Source organism: Trachymyrmex cornetzi, unplaced genomic scaffold, assembly GCF_001594075.2.
Source record: "Trachymyrmex cornetzi isolate Tcor2-1 unplaced genomic scaffold, Tcor1.1 scaffold372, whole genome shotgun sequence".
Classification (NCBI taxonomy): domain Eukaryota; kingdom Metazoa; phylum Arthropoda; class Insecta; order Hymenoptera; family Formicidae; genus Trachymyrmex; species Trachymyrmex cornetzi.
In genome coordinates this window covers 250,051-267,179 of record NW_017298450.1, presented here as the reverse complement: position 1 = coordinate 267,179, position 17,129 = coordinate 250,051, and the positions used below count along the sequence as shown (strand labels likewise).

The 17,129-nt window shown below is 33.4% G+C and overlaps 2 protein-coding genes across 7 annotated transcripts in view; both read left to right on the top strand.

The window, feature by feature from the left end:
* LOC108763661 (organic cation transporter protein) overlaps nucleotides 1–13,622 on the top strand; it is a 19,590-nt gene extending 5,968 nt beyond the window's left edge. Inside the window, exons 2-9 of one of the 2 annotated variants that reach the window (XM_018511497.1) lie at nucleotides 2,809–2,992; nucleotides 5,301–5,559; nucleotides 10,660–10,958; nucleotides 11,071–11,183; nucleotides 11,418–11,632; nucleotides 12,171–12,519; nucleotides 13,032–13,220; nucleotides 13,261–13,622. In XM_018511497.1, coding sequence (XP_018366999.1) covers nucleotides 2,809–2,992; nucleotides 5,301–5,559; nucleotides 10,660–10,958; nucleotides 11,071–11,183; nucleotides 11,418–11,632; nucleotides 12,171–12,519; nucleotides 13,032–13,220; nucleotides 13,261–13,477 — 1,825 coding nt within the window. In that variant the 3' untranslated portion in view covers nucleotides 13,478–13,622. Of the gene's footprint in view, nucleotides 1–2,808; nucleotides 2,993–5,300; nucleotides 5,560–10,659; nucleotides 10,959–11,070; nucleotides 11,184–11,417; nucleotides 11,633–12,170; nucleotides 12,520–13,031 lie in introns of both variants that reach the window. The other variant, XM_018511496.1, reaches the window with a different exon arrangement.
* A 2,238-nt stretch (nucleotides 13,623–15,860) lies between these two features.
* Nucleotides 15,861–17,129, top strand: part of LOC108763648 (carcinine transporter) — a 14,711-nt gene continuing 13,442 nt past the window's right edge. For all 5 annotated transcript variants that reach the window (XM_018511470.1, XM_018511464.1, XM_018511472.1 and 2 more), the window contains exon 1: nucleotides 15,861–16,251. The gene's annotated coding sequence lies outside the window, so the exon portion shown is untranslated. The remainder of the gene's footprint in view (nucleotides 16,252–17,129) is intronic.

The following is a 17,129-nucleotide window of genomic DNA, read 5'->3' as shown; positions in this document are numbered from 1 at the left end:
TATTTTATATATAATTATATATAATTGTACATACAATAAGTCAATCTTATATATAATTATATATAATTTTATATAATTATATATGAAACATTTTTTTCTCAGGTATGCATTAAAAGTTTGTTTATTACGATTCTACCAAGTCTTTAAAAATCTGGAAAACAATCTAATGGGCCTTCTACAATAAGCCATTAGTCATAAATCAGAAGTCAGACGCTGAAAATTAACGACTATGATTGATCAATTTTTAGCTTCTGACTTCTGATTTATGACTAATGCCTTATTATAAAAGGCCCATACGACTTTTTGCATCGATATAAATTGACTCAAAAAAGTTGACCCAAAAGAAGTCATAGCAATCGAATATGCGTTGGAAAGGGTAAGAATAATACTTTAATGTGACATCCATCTAGATGCTGAACAAAAATTGTTAGACGTTTTGTAGGTCATTGAAAATGATCAAACCTCATTTTTTGCATGGCACTTTTAGATTAGAATATCTCAAAAGTTTGACGTCATACAATAATTTCGGAGCCACATTCGTAACAACTTTGTTTTACTTTAATTAAAGCCAAAATGGTATCAATCAATTATTATTACACTTTCAATTGTTTCCAAACGGTAAAGCCAATATACGTCACTTTATCCGCTGATCCGTATAATTAATAGACCGATTGACGTTCGTATCAAATGGAGTGGAAAAAACATTTTTAACGTGTTCGCGACACTATGCTTCGAGAAGATTAGCGAAGGAGATATAATTCACGATAAACCATTATCCCACACATAAGCTTTTATAAAGTGCTGCTAATGGCGTAGCGCTTTAATGAGAATACATTTTTTACAAGTTACAGTGAAGTGTGATGAGAAAATGCACTCTTACCTCACTTGAAATTTTTCCGTCATTATTATATTTATGACAATCTATTCGAACTGCACACAGAATTTGTTACGCTCGAATAAATGTTTTTGTGACTGTTATAGCGGTAATTGGAAAATCAATAAAGCATGTATTTATACAACGCCTTTTGGCTGCCCAGAGACCGGCACGAGTATTCGTAGATAATGAATAATAAATTTGCACGAAACCTTCGTGTAAGCAATGAGAGCGTGAACGTGAAAAACACCTGTGTAAGCCTTTCGACATAACGCTGTGTTAATACCACATTTATTGCACATGATCGACAAAGAGACGGGTCTTAAACAGGATATGATGCGCCTTTCGATCTATATATTGTTTAATCGCGTTTATATAATAGATAGCGATTAGTAATAATCGCGTTTATATAATAGAATAGAGATTAATAATAATAAAAAAGAACTCTTGATATTAATAAGAAATAAATACAATAATAGGACATGTAAAAGTCTAAACTAACGATTTTTTTATATGTTAAAAAACCGAGATATTACATCATCAATAAAATCATTATATTCTAATCAATCACAATTAAATTACGATATGACATGTTTGATTGGAATAGAGATGATAAATAAAAATTAAAACCAGATGCACAAGAGGAAAGATAGTTTCATTATAGATAATTATCATTATACAAGAGAGATCCGCATAATTAAGTAGGTTTCATCTATGAGTTTGAAGAATATCTGAAAATAAATTTTACTTATGTACATAGTACATATATATATAAATTATTTAAAAAATAGATATACAAAAAAAGATATACAAAATGTCAAAAAAAAATAATTTTATGCTGTCTAAATTTTTTGGAGTAAAATCTCTCTGTAAAGAGTGATAATTGAGAATGAAAAAGAATGGCTCAATCTTTAAGTGTGAGATTTCATTCTTTAGAGTCGTTTACTCTAAAAATTTTAGAGAATGGACAGTTAATATTATATTATATGGATAGAGAATCGTTGGATAAGATATATATATATATACAGTAAATATTTGTATTTAAATCTTTTTATTTATTAACATATTTTATATATTAATATTAACTATATGTTTTATATATTAATATTAAAACCGTTTGCATTATATAAATAATATTAAGCTTTCAATTAAAATTCTATATAAAGACTTACCTCAAGGCAATTGTGATTGTATTATTTATTCATAATCTTAAAGCCTAATTTATAAAGTTCAGAAGCAGTTTTCATAATCGATTATTGAAAAACCATTAATATTCCAATATTTTTCTAAAGGATAAAAATAATTTTAAATAGCACAAAAATTGACGTTTATCGGAAATATCTTACATAAAAGATTTGCAAAAAAAATTGTTTTATATTTTTAACATCTTAATATCAGAAAGCTATTTCAGGTGCTTCCAATTAGAACACTTTAAAACGGAACGACTTTAAGTATGCAATTTTTTCTGAAGGAGAAGAAAAGATGTGCACATATACATATATTCGCAGATTTACGATCCACTGTCATAACTTTAATATTTTTGCTCAGCCAGTTATTAACTCGTGCAGAATGCTAGAGAGACGTTCTCGCACGAGCGTACATCTATCAAGGATGAAAAATGTACGTGCATTGCAATCGATGTCGAATGCGTTCGCTCGTTCGTGTAATTCTTATCCAAAGGTCAGATTGCGTGCGTTATTAGCACGCACTCGATAATTGGAGACCTTTATACGCGATCTAAATTACCGGTTTATAATCGTTTTTGATTTGCCGTAAGATACAATTTCCCTCCTGCTACTGGCATTTTATTAGGTCAACGCTTGACATTTACTGGAACGTCTTATTATTATATCAACCGTCTTATCAGACCCTCCCACATTTGTGTTAATTTCTGCCCGTGGCACGGATGGATATTTTTATTTTGTCATTTTCAGGATCGCCCTGGCGATACCAGTTGGGGAGGATGGCTATTCCAAGTGCAGCATGTACGATGTGAATTATACGGAAGTTCTGTTCAACGGGATCAGAGAGGCGAATCCGAGTTGGCCAACGAAAGGTTGCTCACACGGTTGGGAGTTCAATTTTACTGACATTCCCTACGAAACCGTGGCGACTGAGGTAAAGCCCATTCTACTGTAAAAACGTAGTTATATAAGTGGTAGTTATAAGAATTGATCAATCACAATCGGTACTCTCTTCCCATATTCGACTGTAATTGGTCAATTTACTTAATTCTTACAATTACAATACCGTTTACAACTATAAGCTTTAAGATGGACAAAAGAAAGGATTGGAGAACGAAAATTAATTGGATGCTCTTGTCTCTGTGAACGACGATTCGCTCGTTACAGGCGGCACTATTTAGATGTTTCAAGGTGGCTCGAGTGTGGCACGTGGGTAATGAGCGAATGGTGAGTTATGGAATATACGTATCCAACGTAACGAGCACACTCGCCACTCGACAGCCGAAAGACAGTCGTATACTTGGCACGCATACCGGTGTGCAACAGATGTTTATGCCGCGTTATCACGCAAACTCGCACCACGTGTACTCGCGCGGCAAGGACGAGTCGAGAGTACGTAAAGAGCAATACAATTTACGCGCGCGATTGCGCCGCGGGATTGAGCAACTCCTCGTGCTCGTTGAATTCTTGCGTCACCTAGAAATTGGATTCTACTGCCGAGCAGATTCGGAAACGATCGGTAGCCTTTGTCTTCCAAAAGACGTTCCCAAGTCCCACCTGCGTCGACCTTCGCATGTGATCATCTTCTTAGCATGGAAATGAGCTATAATGAGAGCCATCGGCAAATTTTATCCTTTAAGCAGTTTAAGTGTAGATAAGAATTTTTTTAAGTTTTGCCGATCAGGAAACAAAATTGTGGATATTATACAACAAGAAGGAAAATATAAATTTTTTTTATTTACGATATTCAAATATAAAGGAAAGGCCCCTATTATGAGATACCGAGTTCATTTGGGATAAATGTTAGAAGTCTATGGGCAGAATTTAAAAAAATAATAGGTCATTTTGAAGGGAATTTAATAAACTTTATATAAAGTTAGATAACATTATATAAAATTTAATTCAAAAATTCCATTCTTTAATAGGTTCAAAAAAATGTAAAAAGTGAGTAAATCACAAAGTAAAAAAATTGTGCTCCTAATATGAGATGCCTCGAGAAATCGATAGTAAAACGCAAAGTATATCAGTATTGCAATTAAAAAACTTTATTTCTTGTTTCTAAAATACAAACAAACACAGCCAGCGTGCGCGAAAAGTGAGTATGCGATAGATTGTATCCAGAACTCGTCTTCAGGTAATTGGAATCAAGCATCGCAGAAATAGGTACTCGACGTTCATTCCAGTTGTCTTTTTTATTATTGTACAATAACATTTACTCTTTAGCAATGATTTCCACTATAACATAAGAGCATGAGTTATTTCATATTAGAAATACTCTGGGTATCTCATATTACGATTTCCACGCCTTATAGTTTTACGATCATCACAAATCTAACTTCTGTAATTAAATAATTCAACATATCGCGTATTTTTCTATATACGACCTTACTCTATCGCTACGTAAAGAATTTATTGCCAAATATTTATTTATTAAATAATATACAAGGTTTAAAGTCTCACCTCAATGAAACTTGAAGACATCCAAATTCTAAAATCTTTTTCTTACAATGACTACAAGCATGATCTAAATGAATTTTCTATTAAATAATTTTCAATCTAAGAGCAATAAATTTATGGTGGAACCAATAAATAGCGTTTATTAGTTTAGCAGAAATGCCGGTATCTCATATTGGGCGCCTATCTCATAATAGGGGGCTTTCCTTTAATAATATAATATAAAATAATAATTATTATTATATCATTATATCATTATATTATGTTTATATATATTATATAAAGATATTAATATTATTATTAAGTAATAAATTATAAATATAATCGGGCTCTCAATATTAAAGAATACAATAAAAAATTGACAATAACAGCATATACACAGCGTGGATCTTAGTACGTCAATTTCTATATAATTAACACAAGAATGTCTACATAATATATGTACAATAATATGGCACAGATAATTATTGTGCATTTATATATTATGTAAACGTTCTTGTGTTAATTATATAGAAATAAGCGTACTAATATAAGATCCACGTTGTGTATATGATCTTATTGTCTATTTTTTATTGTATTCTTTAATATAATTATTATTGCGTTACTATATTATAATTATGTTAATAATAATATAATAAAATTATAAAAAAAACAACCGTCTTCAGTTTACCGATCTCTGCTTTACAGCGTTTGTTTATTCGCGATTGACAGACTTCACTTTCGAGCATTCGTGAGTTGATATCGAGAAGTAAATTATATTCGATCATCAATTCTCATTTTTATTACAGTTGGGATGGGTATGCGAGCACAGTGCGCTACCAACGACCGCCCAGAGCGTCTTCTTCATCGGCGCGATCTTCGGCGGCCTGATCTTCGGATGGATCGCCGACAGATACGGCAGAATACCGGCGCTGGTCGGTGCCAATGTCACCGGTTTTCTGGCGGGCGTCGCGACCGTCCTGGCTGGAAGTTTCTGGGAGTTCGCGCTGTGCCGATTCTTCGTCGGCTTCGCTTTCGACAATTGCTTCACCATGATGTACATACTAGGTACGTATGTGTTGGGGATTTCCTATACGTGGTCTACAATAGGCAGTAGCAGTAGTAAATTAACGAGTAGGTGAAGAAATCAACCAATCGTAGTTGAATGTGAGGACCATAATCAACTATGATCGATCGATTTCTGTGCCTACTCTTTAGGCCCAGTTTCACAACTGACGGTTAACTCTTAACTGAGATTCAACTTATTCATTATCTCTTTTCAATTCTAGAATTGGAGAAAGATGAGAAATAAGTTGAACCTCGGTTAAGAGTTAATCGTGAGTTGTGAAACTGGGCCTTAATCCATTACTGTTATTACTCATTGTAGATGAACGTATTAGCTTTGTATATTCCGTTCTTCTAGAAACGAGAACTTGCATTTGTAGAATTCAATCGTTTCGTAAATCCCAATTGCGTCTTTTCAATTTATCGCATGTTAATCATAGAGACTTCCTTTTCTTCCGACGTAATAATTACTTCCTCGTTGATGATAAGCTATTCCTTTTATGCGATTTCGGAAGTTGAAGAAACCGCACGCGTTGCGGCAAAATATGCGTGACGCACAGTTAAAGGCTAATAAAGAAAAGGGAAAAGTCTCGATTTTTTGTCGATGAAATAATACAATTGTACATTTGATATTGCACAATATTGTTGATCGTCTGGAAGCTATATTGAGCTTCTCCTAAAGTATACTTATGTTGAAAAAAATGTTACTTCAAACCATAATTTGAAATAAATAATTAATGTGAAATAAATGCTTAATAAACGTTAAATAAACGTTTAAAAAGTGTTTTTTCGAACCATTATTTCAAATGAATAATAAATGCAAAATAAATATTTAATAAACGTTGAGTAAACGTTTAAAAAATGTTTTTTCAAACCTTTATTTCAAATGAACAATTAATGTGAAATAATAAATATTAAATAAACTTTAAATTAATGTAATTTTGAAAACAACTCCTAAAAAAGTAAAGTTAATCAGAAATAAACGTTTGAAAAACGTTTAAAAAACATTTTCTGCTGATTGGGTAATGAACTCTACAATATAGACGGCCCCTAAACATTAAATATTATTATACAATTATTTTGTACAGTTATATTGATGCCTCTTTAAAATAATTCAAAACAAACAGTCTAGAGGCTCAAGAGTGTTTTGAATTATTTAGAAGGGACATTAATATATAGTATATAATGTAGCTTCCAGAGTTAATAATATAATATATTATACAATATCAAACATTATGCAATAACATTTTATCGACAAAAAATCGAGACTGCTAAATTCTACAATTAATCTTAATTGCATCTACATTCCATTTGTCTATAATTATATACTAATTAAGGACCAATAAATTAACATTCATTTGCAATATTTTATGCAATTATTTGCGTAATTTCTGTTGAGACACAATAGTCGCTTCGCCTTTTAAACTCTCGCTGTCTATTGAAGCTATACAATTAGAGCGACTGTAATTAATTCTTTGTTGCCTTGCCGTCGAACAGGTTCTGTGAAATTCCAGGCCGGAATCGTGATCAGTTTTTAAAATCAGCTTTTTCCTTTCCATCTCAGTTTACTATTAATTAGCTATTAACGAGAAACGCGTTCCTTTTCATAGACAAACTTCTCACGTGCATGGTTATCTCAGTTTCAAACAATGTGAAACAATGCCATGCGCTAAAAACGCATCTCCTTGTATTCATCAAACCGTTACGTCAACCTTAACCCCGTCAGTTATCGCGTTACAATCGTCTTTATTTCATCGCAATTGTAATTAAGTCGATTAAATCGTCATTAAAATCTTCACAAGAGAGTTCTGGGAGGCAGACTGATTTGCGGACAATTATGCGTGTATATCTTTATCCATCTTAATACGATTGCGTCGCGAAAAAGGAGATAAGATCTCTGCATATCTTGTCCCTTCTTGCGCAATCATCCGTACCTGATTATCGCTGCTTAACCTTGGCGATAGACCGGTAATCTGGTCAGCGAGTGATTGTCTGCTCCATAGACCCCCATAAAAACATAGAGAATGGATTACGCGATTTGTGTGTCAAAATGGTCGATAGGGATGAGAGAGAGGGACCGTGGCGACGGCCATTTCTATCTCTTTCCATTCAATGGTGTGATGGGAGAGAGAATGAGAGGGAGATTGACCGTCTCCCACGGTCCCTCTCTCTCATTATTGTCGACCACATTTGATACACTACTTAGATACGAATCGCGCCGTCCATTAATTTATGTCTTTGGTCTACCCGAATCGAGTCTTCGAGCGACTGTCGAGTCATGGCCGATTACGATCGCCGGATTTAGCTACCAGGTCAAGCTCGCCCAGTTTGACTCATGAAGTCACGGTTATTGCACTCGCCGTGGCGAGTTTTGCTAGTTCCGTTTCGTCGATTTCGCCGATCTCGTCGGTGGAAGCGTGGCTAATGTCAGGAACACCGTAAAATGCCGTTTTCCGCTCGTAAAAGAGGCACAAATTGACAAGTCGATCGCATCTCATTGTCTCTCGTGAAATTATTTGTTACGAGGAATTTGATCAATTTGCTTTGAAGGACGAAAGAGATTGTAAAATCGCTCAATTCGTATTTCCATCGAATTCCTCGCGGAATTTCGTATTGCAAGCTATTATCACAGGCATCGTAAAATCGTACAATTTAACACAAGTCTGTTCGCGTTGTTTGAAATCCACCAAAATTTTTGTAATTAAAACGAGATAAATACACATTCGAGCGTTGAAGAGAGAAAAAGCGAAGATTCTGAATGCAAAAAGTGCAAGCAATGCAAACAAACCTGTTAATTAATTTAATAACATTTTTAAGTAGAACACAGAAATCATAACAATATCATAAGGACATTATCATTATTTTATTTGTCAATTATAAGTTTATTTTTAATTGGCTTTCTACAAGTTATTATCTTAGCTTTAAATCTTAAGGCGTAAAAAACTGATCAATCATAGTCGATTATTCTTCTCACATTCGACTGTGATCGGTCAATTTCTTACGGCTTGAGGTAATGACTTAAGCGGCGCCTACAATGAGATTTTAAGGCGTAAAACTTAAGCTTTAAGCACTAAGCCGTAAAAAATTGATCGATTATAGTAGAGTATTCTCCTCACATTCTATTGTAATTGGTCAATTTCTTACGGCTAATAGTTTAAAGCTCAAGTTTTACGCCTTAAAATCTCATTGTAGATCTCGCTTTAGGTATATAAAAAACCCATAAGTAGCAAATGATGACACCTTATTATATCATTATGACTTAATTATGTTAACTCTACACTGAAAGAAAAAATGGTTGAAATAACCATAATTTAACTATAATTTATAGTCATTTTTTGGGACAACCATAAATTTATAATTGATTTGATCATATGAATTATAGTAACCTGAACACTGAGTTATGATTATAACGACCACAATATGTATTCATTCAACTAATTGTATGGTTATCTTACATATAAATAATATTTGCATAGAGTAAATTATACCATAAAATATTGTGACTATTTTTTCATATAAAGTTATTGTTACTAACATTATAGCAATAATAATTATAAAAATGATGCTCCTAACCATAATTATTTTGCCATGCAATTATAGTCACAAATACGATATACTTTTCTCTCAGTGTGTGTTCTACCTCCCAAGAAACACATAAAAGTCAACAAAAAACCATAAAATTTCATTTTGATTTTTAACGTCATAAACAGTTAAATTTTGTAACAAAAAAATTATCATTTTGACATTCACGACGTCAAAATAAAATCATTTTGATTTTTTCTTAATTTGGTGTTTCTTGGGCTGGGTTTGTTTTGTCTGTAATGAGCTTTATTCGTAATAAAAGAGCTACTCAAATGCTGATATGTGAAAATTCACGGAACGTACAATTGACACATTTTGAAATCAATTTATACTGAATCTCATAGCCTTGCAACCGTCGTTGAGTACACACAGGACGGTTCACTGATAATTTTACGCTTCACAGATGGATGGTAGCATGAAGGTAGCGCATTAAAAAAATGACTACTTGTCGATCTAGTTAAGATAATGTAAGTCGGCAATAATGAGCTACCCTCCTAACAGGAAATATTTTGTAATTTAATATCTGAGGATTCGAGCTGTTACGATAATGATATGGAGACATGTTTGATTGGAGAGTTTGCTTTAAATATTAGGCTTCCTTGCGCCAACAAACAAGAATTATCTAAATTACAAGAGAGGAAAAGAGATTTCTCGATGCATTCCTCGGTTTTCATTCCAGACTGTTTGCGCAAGGCCAGAGCAAAGGATATCATTTGCGGTGACGTAATAATTGAATCATAGATCTATTCCGAGACTTTAACCCAACTGTCTACAAGAAAGCGTTCGAGATGACTTTTGTTTAGAAAATAAATTTGTACATAAACGAACGTCATTTATATACAGTGATTTAATGCAGATTTTATCAACGTAACATACATCATACTTTTGTTATAATTTACTCGTCACGTTGTCACATTTTCGAAAACGACACTTTGCAAATATTGAAATGTTCCCCAACAGCACAAAGCTTGCAGCAACATTGCTGCAACGTGTAATATTGTTGTAAGTTTTGTACTGTTGTAGTTTAGAACGACATTTTAAATAATAATTAAAATAAAATAAGATTCCTTACATTCAAACAATATTAAGAATTAAGTTAAAAATGGGTTATTAGGAATTGGCGCTGTAATAACTGCGCTAAATTAATAACAATATTTTCGTATGAACATTTATTCAAACGTTTTGGCTAATTTTTACCATCTTCAGCAAGAATGATGCATAATAACAAATGTTATTCCGGTGGCCAAACTCCTACATCGTATTTTCCATCAGTTGGGGTTTAGAACGATATTTTAAATATTTTTCTAAATATATATAAATAAATAGAATGCGTCTTAACATTGAGAGAACGATCCGATCGGCGTCGAAACGATTGTTATTGTATTTCTTTATATTTATTTCGGAATATTAAATGTTCTTAATTTATTTTGAACTGACTCGTAGCCCTTCTATTTATTTATATTGATTTATTCTAAGTAAGCCATATTATTAATTTATTTTCTAAATATCTTTTCTTTTCAGTGTTGGAATACGTGGGACCGAAATGGCGCACTTTCGTGGCGAACATGTCGATAGCTCTCTTTTTCACGTTCGCCGCCTGTATCTTACCTTGGATTGCGTATTTCCTGGCCGACTGGAGGATGACTTGCATCGCAGTATCTGTTCCTCTGGCTCTGGCAGTGGCGGCACCCTGGTTGGTACCGGAGAGCGCGAGGTGGCTTGTCAGTCAAAACCAAGTGGAGAAGGCCATTAGAATCCTGGGTAAATTTGAACGCATGAACGGCACGAAAGTACCCGAGAACGTCTATCAACAGTTCCGCGTAAGGATCGTTGATTTTCTCTTGTATTTTAAAGAAAAAAAAAGTGGTATCACGATAAAAATCACAAGAAAAATTTACGTTAAATTATAATGACTGTTTGTTGATGTAACAGGAAACCTGCGCCAGGGTCTGCAAAGAGCAAGAAGCGGATAAGACTTATTCCGTGGTGGATCTATTTAAAAGTCCACGTTTGCGAAATGTTACGATTCTCCTCATCATCATCTGGTGAGTTATTCACATAATAAAAATGTTTCTTTAATTTTAATGGGTTTTAAGGCTGCTAAATTGGAAAAACGTACATTTAATAAATAGCGTTTAACAGATCTTTCAGTATTGTATAGCTTGTAAGAGAAAATGTGTCTAACGTCGAATAAATGCTAATCGTTATTCAATGACTATAAAGAATGTGGTAAGGTTGTTCCTTATCTATATATATATCGATTATGTCCCGTAATGCAGGATGGCGATATCGCTGGTATTCGATGGTCACGTAAGAAACGTGAATAATCTCGGGCTCGACGTCTTTGTAACATTTACCATCGCGGCGTTTACCGAACTACCCGCCGACACATTCCTTACTCTCGTTCTCGATCGATGGGGTAGACGATGGTTGGCTTGTGGTACCATGGTAATTTCCGGAATTTTCAGCATTTGGGCAAGCGCGGTTTCAAACAGTGAGTGTGCTGCTGAATTATTTCTTTTTACCTAGTAAACTAGAATCCTATCGGAGGCAGTAATGTTCCAAATAATACACTTACATTTAAAATACATTTAATAACGTTAGAAATCGTGTATTAAACATATAAACTGAAAAAATTTTAAACTTGATACGTTTTTAATCTATTTAATGAAAGAATTTATTAAATAATTTAAAAGTTATTGTAAGATATATTGTAACGCATATTAAATGATTTTTGCTAACTTAAAATACCGTTTTTATACGAAACATTTCGACGATTTGATAAATGTATATTTAATAACGTCTATTTAATACAGTGTATAAAAACGTTTCGGTTAAATGTTTTTTAAATGTAAATTGTTTGCTTGGGGTTTTAAAAAATTCATGAAATATAAAATAAAATTGTAGAAATTTTTGGAAATTAAAAAGATTAAAATTACAGACTGTGAGGAATTACAACTAATTCATATATAGTCTTCATCAGGATCGTTATGCAGTCTATATGCAGTTTTCCTTCCGGATTTCCATTTCAGATATTTATTCGGCCACGCTGGCGATCGTTGGTAGATTCTGGGTCAACATCTCGTATAACATTGGTCTTCAGTATGCAGCCGAAGTGTTGCCAACTGTTGTGAGGGCTCAAGGGGTTGCCTTGATCCACATAATGGGATACGTCGCGAGCATACTTGCGCCTTTTGTCGTTTACCTGGACACTGTTTCGTCCATTCTACCACTGTTGGTCCTGGGCGTCATAGGCGTTCTGGGCGGTCTTCTGACGCTCCTGCTACCGGAGACACTCGATAAAGACCTGCCACAAACCTTGCAAGACGGCGAAGATTTCGGAAAAGATCAGAAGATATGGGATATGCCGTGTCTCTCGAAGTATGTGTCGAAGATGATTCTTTCGCATTACACTGAGAAAAATTTCCAGACTTTATTCGTTCAAAATGTAACGAATGGATATTTCCGATAGATTTTGATCGTATTTATAGAATTTTCTTAATTTTATCGGATAGTCTTAAATACGCGATCAAAATCTATCGGAAATATCCGTTTGTTACATTTTGAACGGATAAAGTCTGGAAATTTTTCTCAGTGTGTATTTTTCAAAACTTTTACGATACCCGGTGCATTTTACTTTCAGCAAAATAATCACGTCTTTTTTTCAAGGCAGGCTAAATTTTCAGTTTCTTCGTGTGAGATTTCACTCCACGAGATTTAGAGAGTATATTATCCTTCAAAAAATTCTTCTTTCCTAATTCTTTTTAAACGTCTGTTTCAAATTGAATAAATTTCCTTTATAATTTCACTTTTCTGCTTAATGGAATTTTTTTTAGCAGAGAGTAGCATATTGTTTCTTGAGAAGAAGTCGCATTTATGTATTTTCTTTTTAGAAAAAAACCTGTAGACGTGGAAGTGCCGACGGTGGCTGTCTTCCGGACGTTCGAACGCAGCAGTTTGCGTTCGATGAGAGCATCTATTCGTGGCGAGACCCTGAGGAGCAGCATGATACAAAGATCGAGCATAAGATCGCGGAAGAGCGTGAATACGGCCACGGAAGCACAAAGATCGAGCATAAGATCGCGGAAGAGCGTGAATGTGGCCACGGAAGTGGAAAGCAAGTGAATATTCTGAGAGACACGGCCCTGATTTTCGACATACTAACACATTTCCTTTCTCTCTCTGTCTCTCCCTCCCCCCCTTCCCCCCTCTCCCTCTCTCTCTCTCTTTCTCTTTCTCTCTCTACGGTTGTTCTTTCCTTCAGAATTGTGTGATAGAGCTACCAAAATCAAATAATGCATACGTCTGTATCCAATCATCAATGACAGTTTTAAATTGAGGAAAAGACAAAATGAAGCATTACTCTAGCTCGCTCTATTAAATTTACTCAATTAGAGGAGGGGAGGATTGTTGCAATTAATTTTAAGTATCGACAATAGAAAAGTAGAAACGTCAATTAGAACACTGTTAGATATCAAAGGAGAGAAACCAATCCTTGAATAATATTTTAACTTCTATGTATGTCAAAGTGTAAATCAATCCATTTTTGTGGTTGGTTTCAAAGTAAACATCTTCCCTATTAACGTATGCATTTAGTAATAAACTAAATTTAAGTGTCAAATTTAATATGTTTTCTTGAGTTAAATTGTTTTCGTCAAATTAATGATATATTTGATAGGAGCAGTGGCGAACTATAGAAATAAATTGGATATAACTTAAATTGAGTATAATTTGACATTACAAATTTAACTGTGAATTTAATTGGATTAGATTAGTTTCAACTCTAATTGGCTATTCTATTTCTCTGAAGACTACCGAATCCTTTCGATTTTCTTTATTATATTCTGAACCTTATATGTGTCTGAAATCTGACTTGGATTTCGAGTAAATTGATAGGGACTCTTACTCGCAGTCATGTAATGTTAACGCAAGGCTACGATTCTTTTTTATTACGATTCGTATACTTATGTATATTTTTACCACACTCGTATTTAATAGGAAGAAGAAAACCGATGTTGTATAAGTTTAGAAACGCGTGAAGTTTCGAAACTCCTGTTTGTTCCTTACGAAATATGCGTCCTTCGAGGAAAAAAGGAAAAAGAGAAACTATATATAAATATTTTCAGATGTTACCGTTCCGATTCCGCAGGTGGGAATCATATTGAGAAATAGACGAGAAATAGATAGAGCATAAATATGTACTCGAGGCAATGCGAGAACTGCATTTTACATAAATTGATCGCGTCGCTGCAGCTGCGACTCGTCACCGTTGCTCACGTACACGCATAGTATGTAATACAATGTACATAGCAGATGCGAATCAAATTTTTGAGTTATCTCAAATGACGCGACCGGCTGCGCGTTGAATGCGAATGAAGTTCGCGCGTCCCGAATGGAAAATTTTCAAATGAAACAGCTTTATTGTGATAACACGCGTATCAGCAATGTCTTCCCATCGTCAAGAATGTTCGCTTAGAAACGTTTTCTGCTGAAATTCAGATCTCGAGATTTGTGTACATAAGTAGCATTTTATAATGTAAATAAGGATAAATTAATTTGTATCTCCCATCGATCTGTGTTAATAAACGTAAACCAATATTCAATCGGATGGATAATTACCGCTATCGGTCGCCTTCGATTAAAAGGCGCTAGTACTGTTTTGACAAAGGTGCGATAATGAATGGTAACAATTGTCGACAGCTTCTCGATTGCAAACGATAGAATTATGTTAGTTTAATTGTCTCACGCTATTGCATTGACCATTATCGTCGACTCGACAAGTCTACGGTAATATCGAGCACGACGAAATGTCTAATACAGACAATGGGATCATTAATAAGCCATATACATAATTTAAGGTTTATCACTGCATTGCGGTCGACCGACAATTCATCATTGCCCGTGGAATTTCAGGACCTGTTCAACGAAACTGCGATTCATCATATTCTAACGCGAAGGCTTAGAACCTGGAAAGCATGCGACCTTCTTTCCTATTTTGCCACATTAAGATCAAAGAACGAATGTACGATCGATATAACGAACAGTCATTAACATTATGCATTCGCGATAACGAGAATTGCTAATATCTGGCGATGTTATTCTATAGTCTTTAGGATGACTCACATTACCAGTTTAGCCGCAAAAGGAATGAAAGAAATTACATATATTCGATCCGGGAAAGCAAATACTCATTTTTTTAATTTAAGCTTTATCAAAATTAAATGAAAAATTTAGATGAAGACAACCTTTCCATCTAAAGAGATTATTTAGTTTTTTATTTCTCTCTTTAAATGTACGATATTAATACGATATGAATTTTCCTAAAGTCGCGTTGTACATCATAACAATAAATTGTAAGGCTAGTGATACTAAATTTCTTTACGCACAACAGAGTAATTTTTATCTTTTTTATAATTACTCCTTAAAATTAATTTATTAATTTTATAATTAATTAATTAATTAATCTATATTATTGATATTATTAATTATATAATATTATTATAATATTATTGTAACATTGATATTATTAATAATTAATTATTCTATATTAAGAGGTCTGTTTGCCTTGCTTGAAATCCCCCATAATTTTTGATTAAGGTGAGATAGATATGTATTTGAACATTGAAAAGAGAGAAAGCGAAGATACTGAATGCAAAAAGTACAAGCAACGCAAATAAACCTATTGATAATTATAATAATTATTCTATATTATTGTGAATAACGAAGACGTTTTAAATAGTCCAAAATATAAGAAGTAAAATATACTTCTTGCATTTTGCAAATTCGTGGAAAGAATTAATATTCCATTAAATTTGTCGCAGTATTTAACTGGAATAGCGGTCAAGGTTTTATGCTTAAGTAGCAGAACGCTTATCGACCTCCGCGCGTGGTTTATTTCTGGCTTGCAAGTTTGGCTCGTTCGAAACGTGGGCACCAACAGCACGCCAGATATTGTTGCGAATTCATAGATAGCGGTACGAGAATTGCGTGAATGTCGGCAACTGGCTTGTGCGAGTGACGTCTGAGCCAGATTCTACGTGCAAGACATACGTATGAATGGAAGAAATCAGATATATTTCGATATCGTGATATCTTCATTAATAAACATTAGTGGTAATTATTTTAACGATATAATACAAAAATTGTCACCGCCTGTTTCATATTCATCGTGAAATTATTCGAAATAGAATAAGCATTAATTATTACATTGTCATTTATTCATGATTCCGTGTGACATTTATCTCTATATTGTAATTTAACGTCGCTGTGTAAAAAAGTTGCAATATAAGCAACAATGGAAGATTTACCGGTAAGTTAATGAAAATACAGAAATAACAAAAGGTACACCGATTCTGTAGCTCCTTCAACAATTTTTTTATTTCTTCTCGTTCTTTTAAAATCCATGTTAATTAATTTAATTAAATAAAGAATTTTAATTAAATTAAATAATAATTTTGCTCACACAAGTGATTCGCCTGTTTTTATTTATTGCAAAAGAATATAATAAAGAGTTATTGTATTTCTATTATATCTTAAGACTCTCCTGAGTATAGTCATCACAGCCATATTGAATCGTGATGTCAGAAATGAAAAATGACGCGTTTTAAATGAAACTTTTATTATGTACCATTTACAAATAAAGACAATTTAGCAGTGTTGGGTAGTAACTAGTTAAAACGTTAAAAGTTGAAAAAAAATTATAAAGTTAATAACTTTTAACTTAACTTAGTTAATTATAAGTGCATTAAATTTTAACTTAACTAAGTAACTTTTAAACATTAACTTTTTAACTTTCTTTTAAGTTGAACATTTTTTAATCTGTTTTAAATGCCTTAGAAAAATAATAAAATATAATAAGACTAAGGGCGTATATTCATAATCCGTTCATATTTTAAGACCATCTTAAGTAATTTCTTAAGATGCTAATACAGCTCTCTCTCTGATTGGCTTATGCCATAAGCTTTAATCCGGATTTACAATAGATGTTTTAA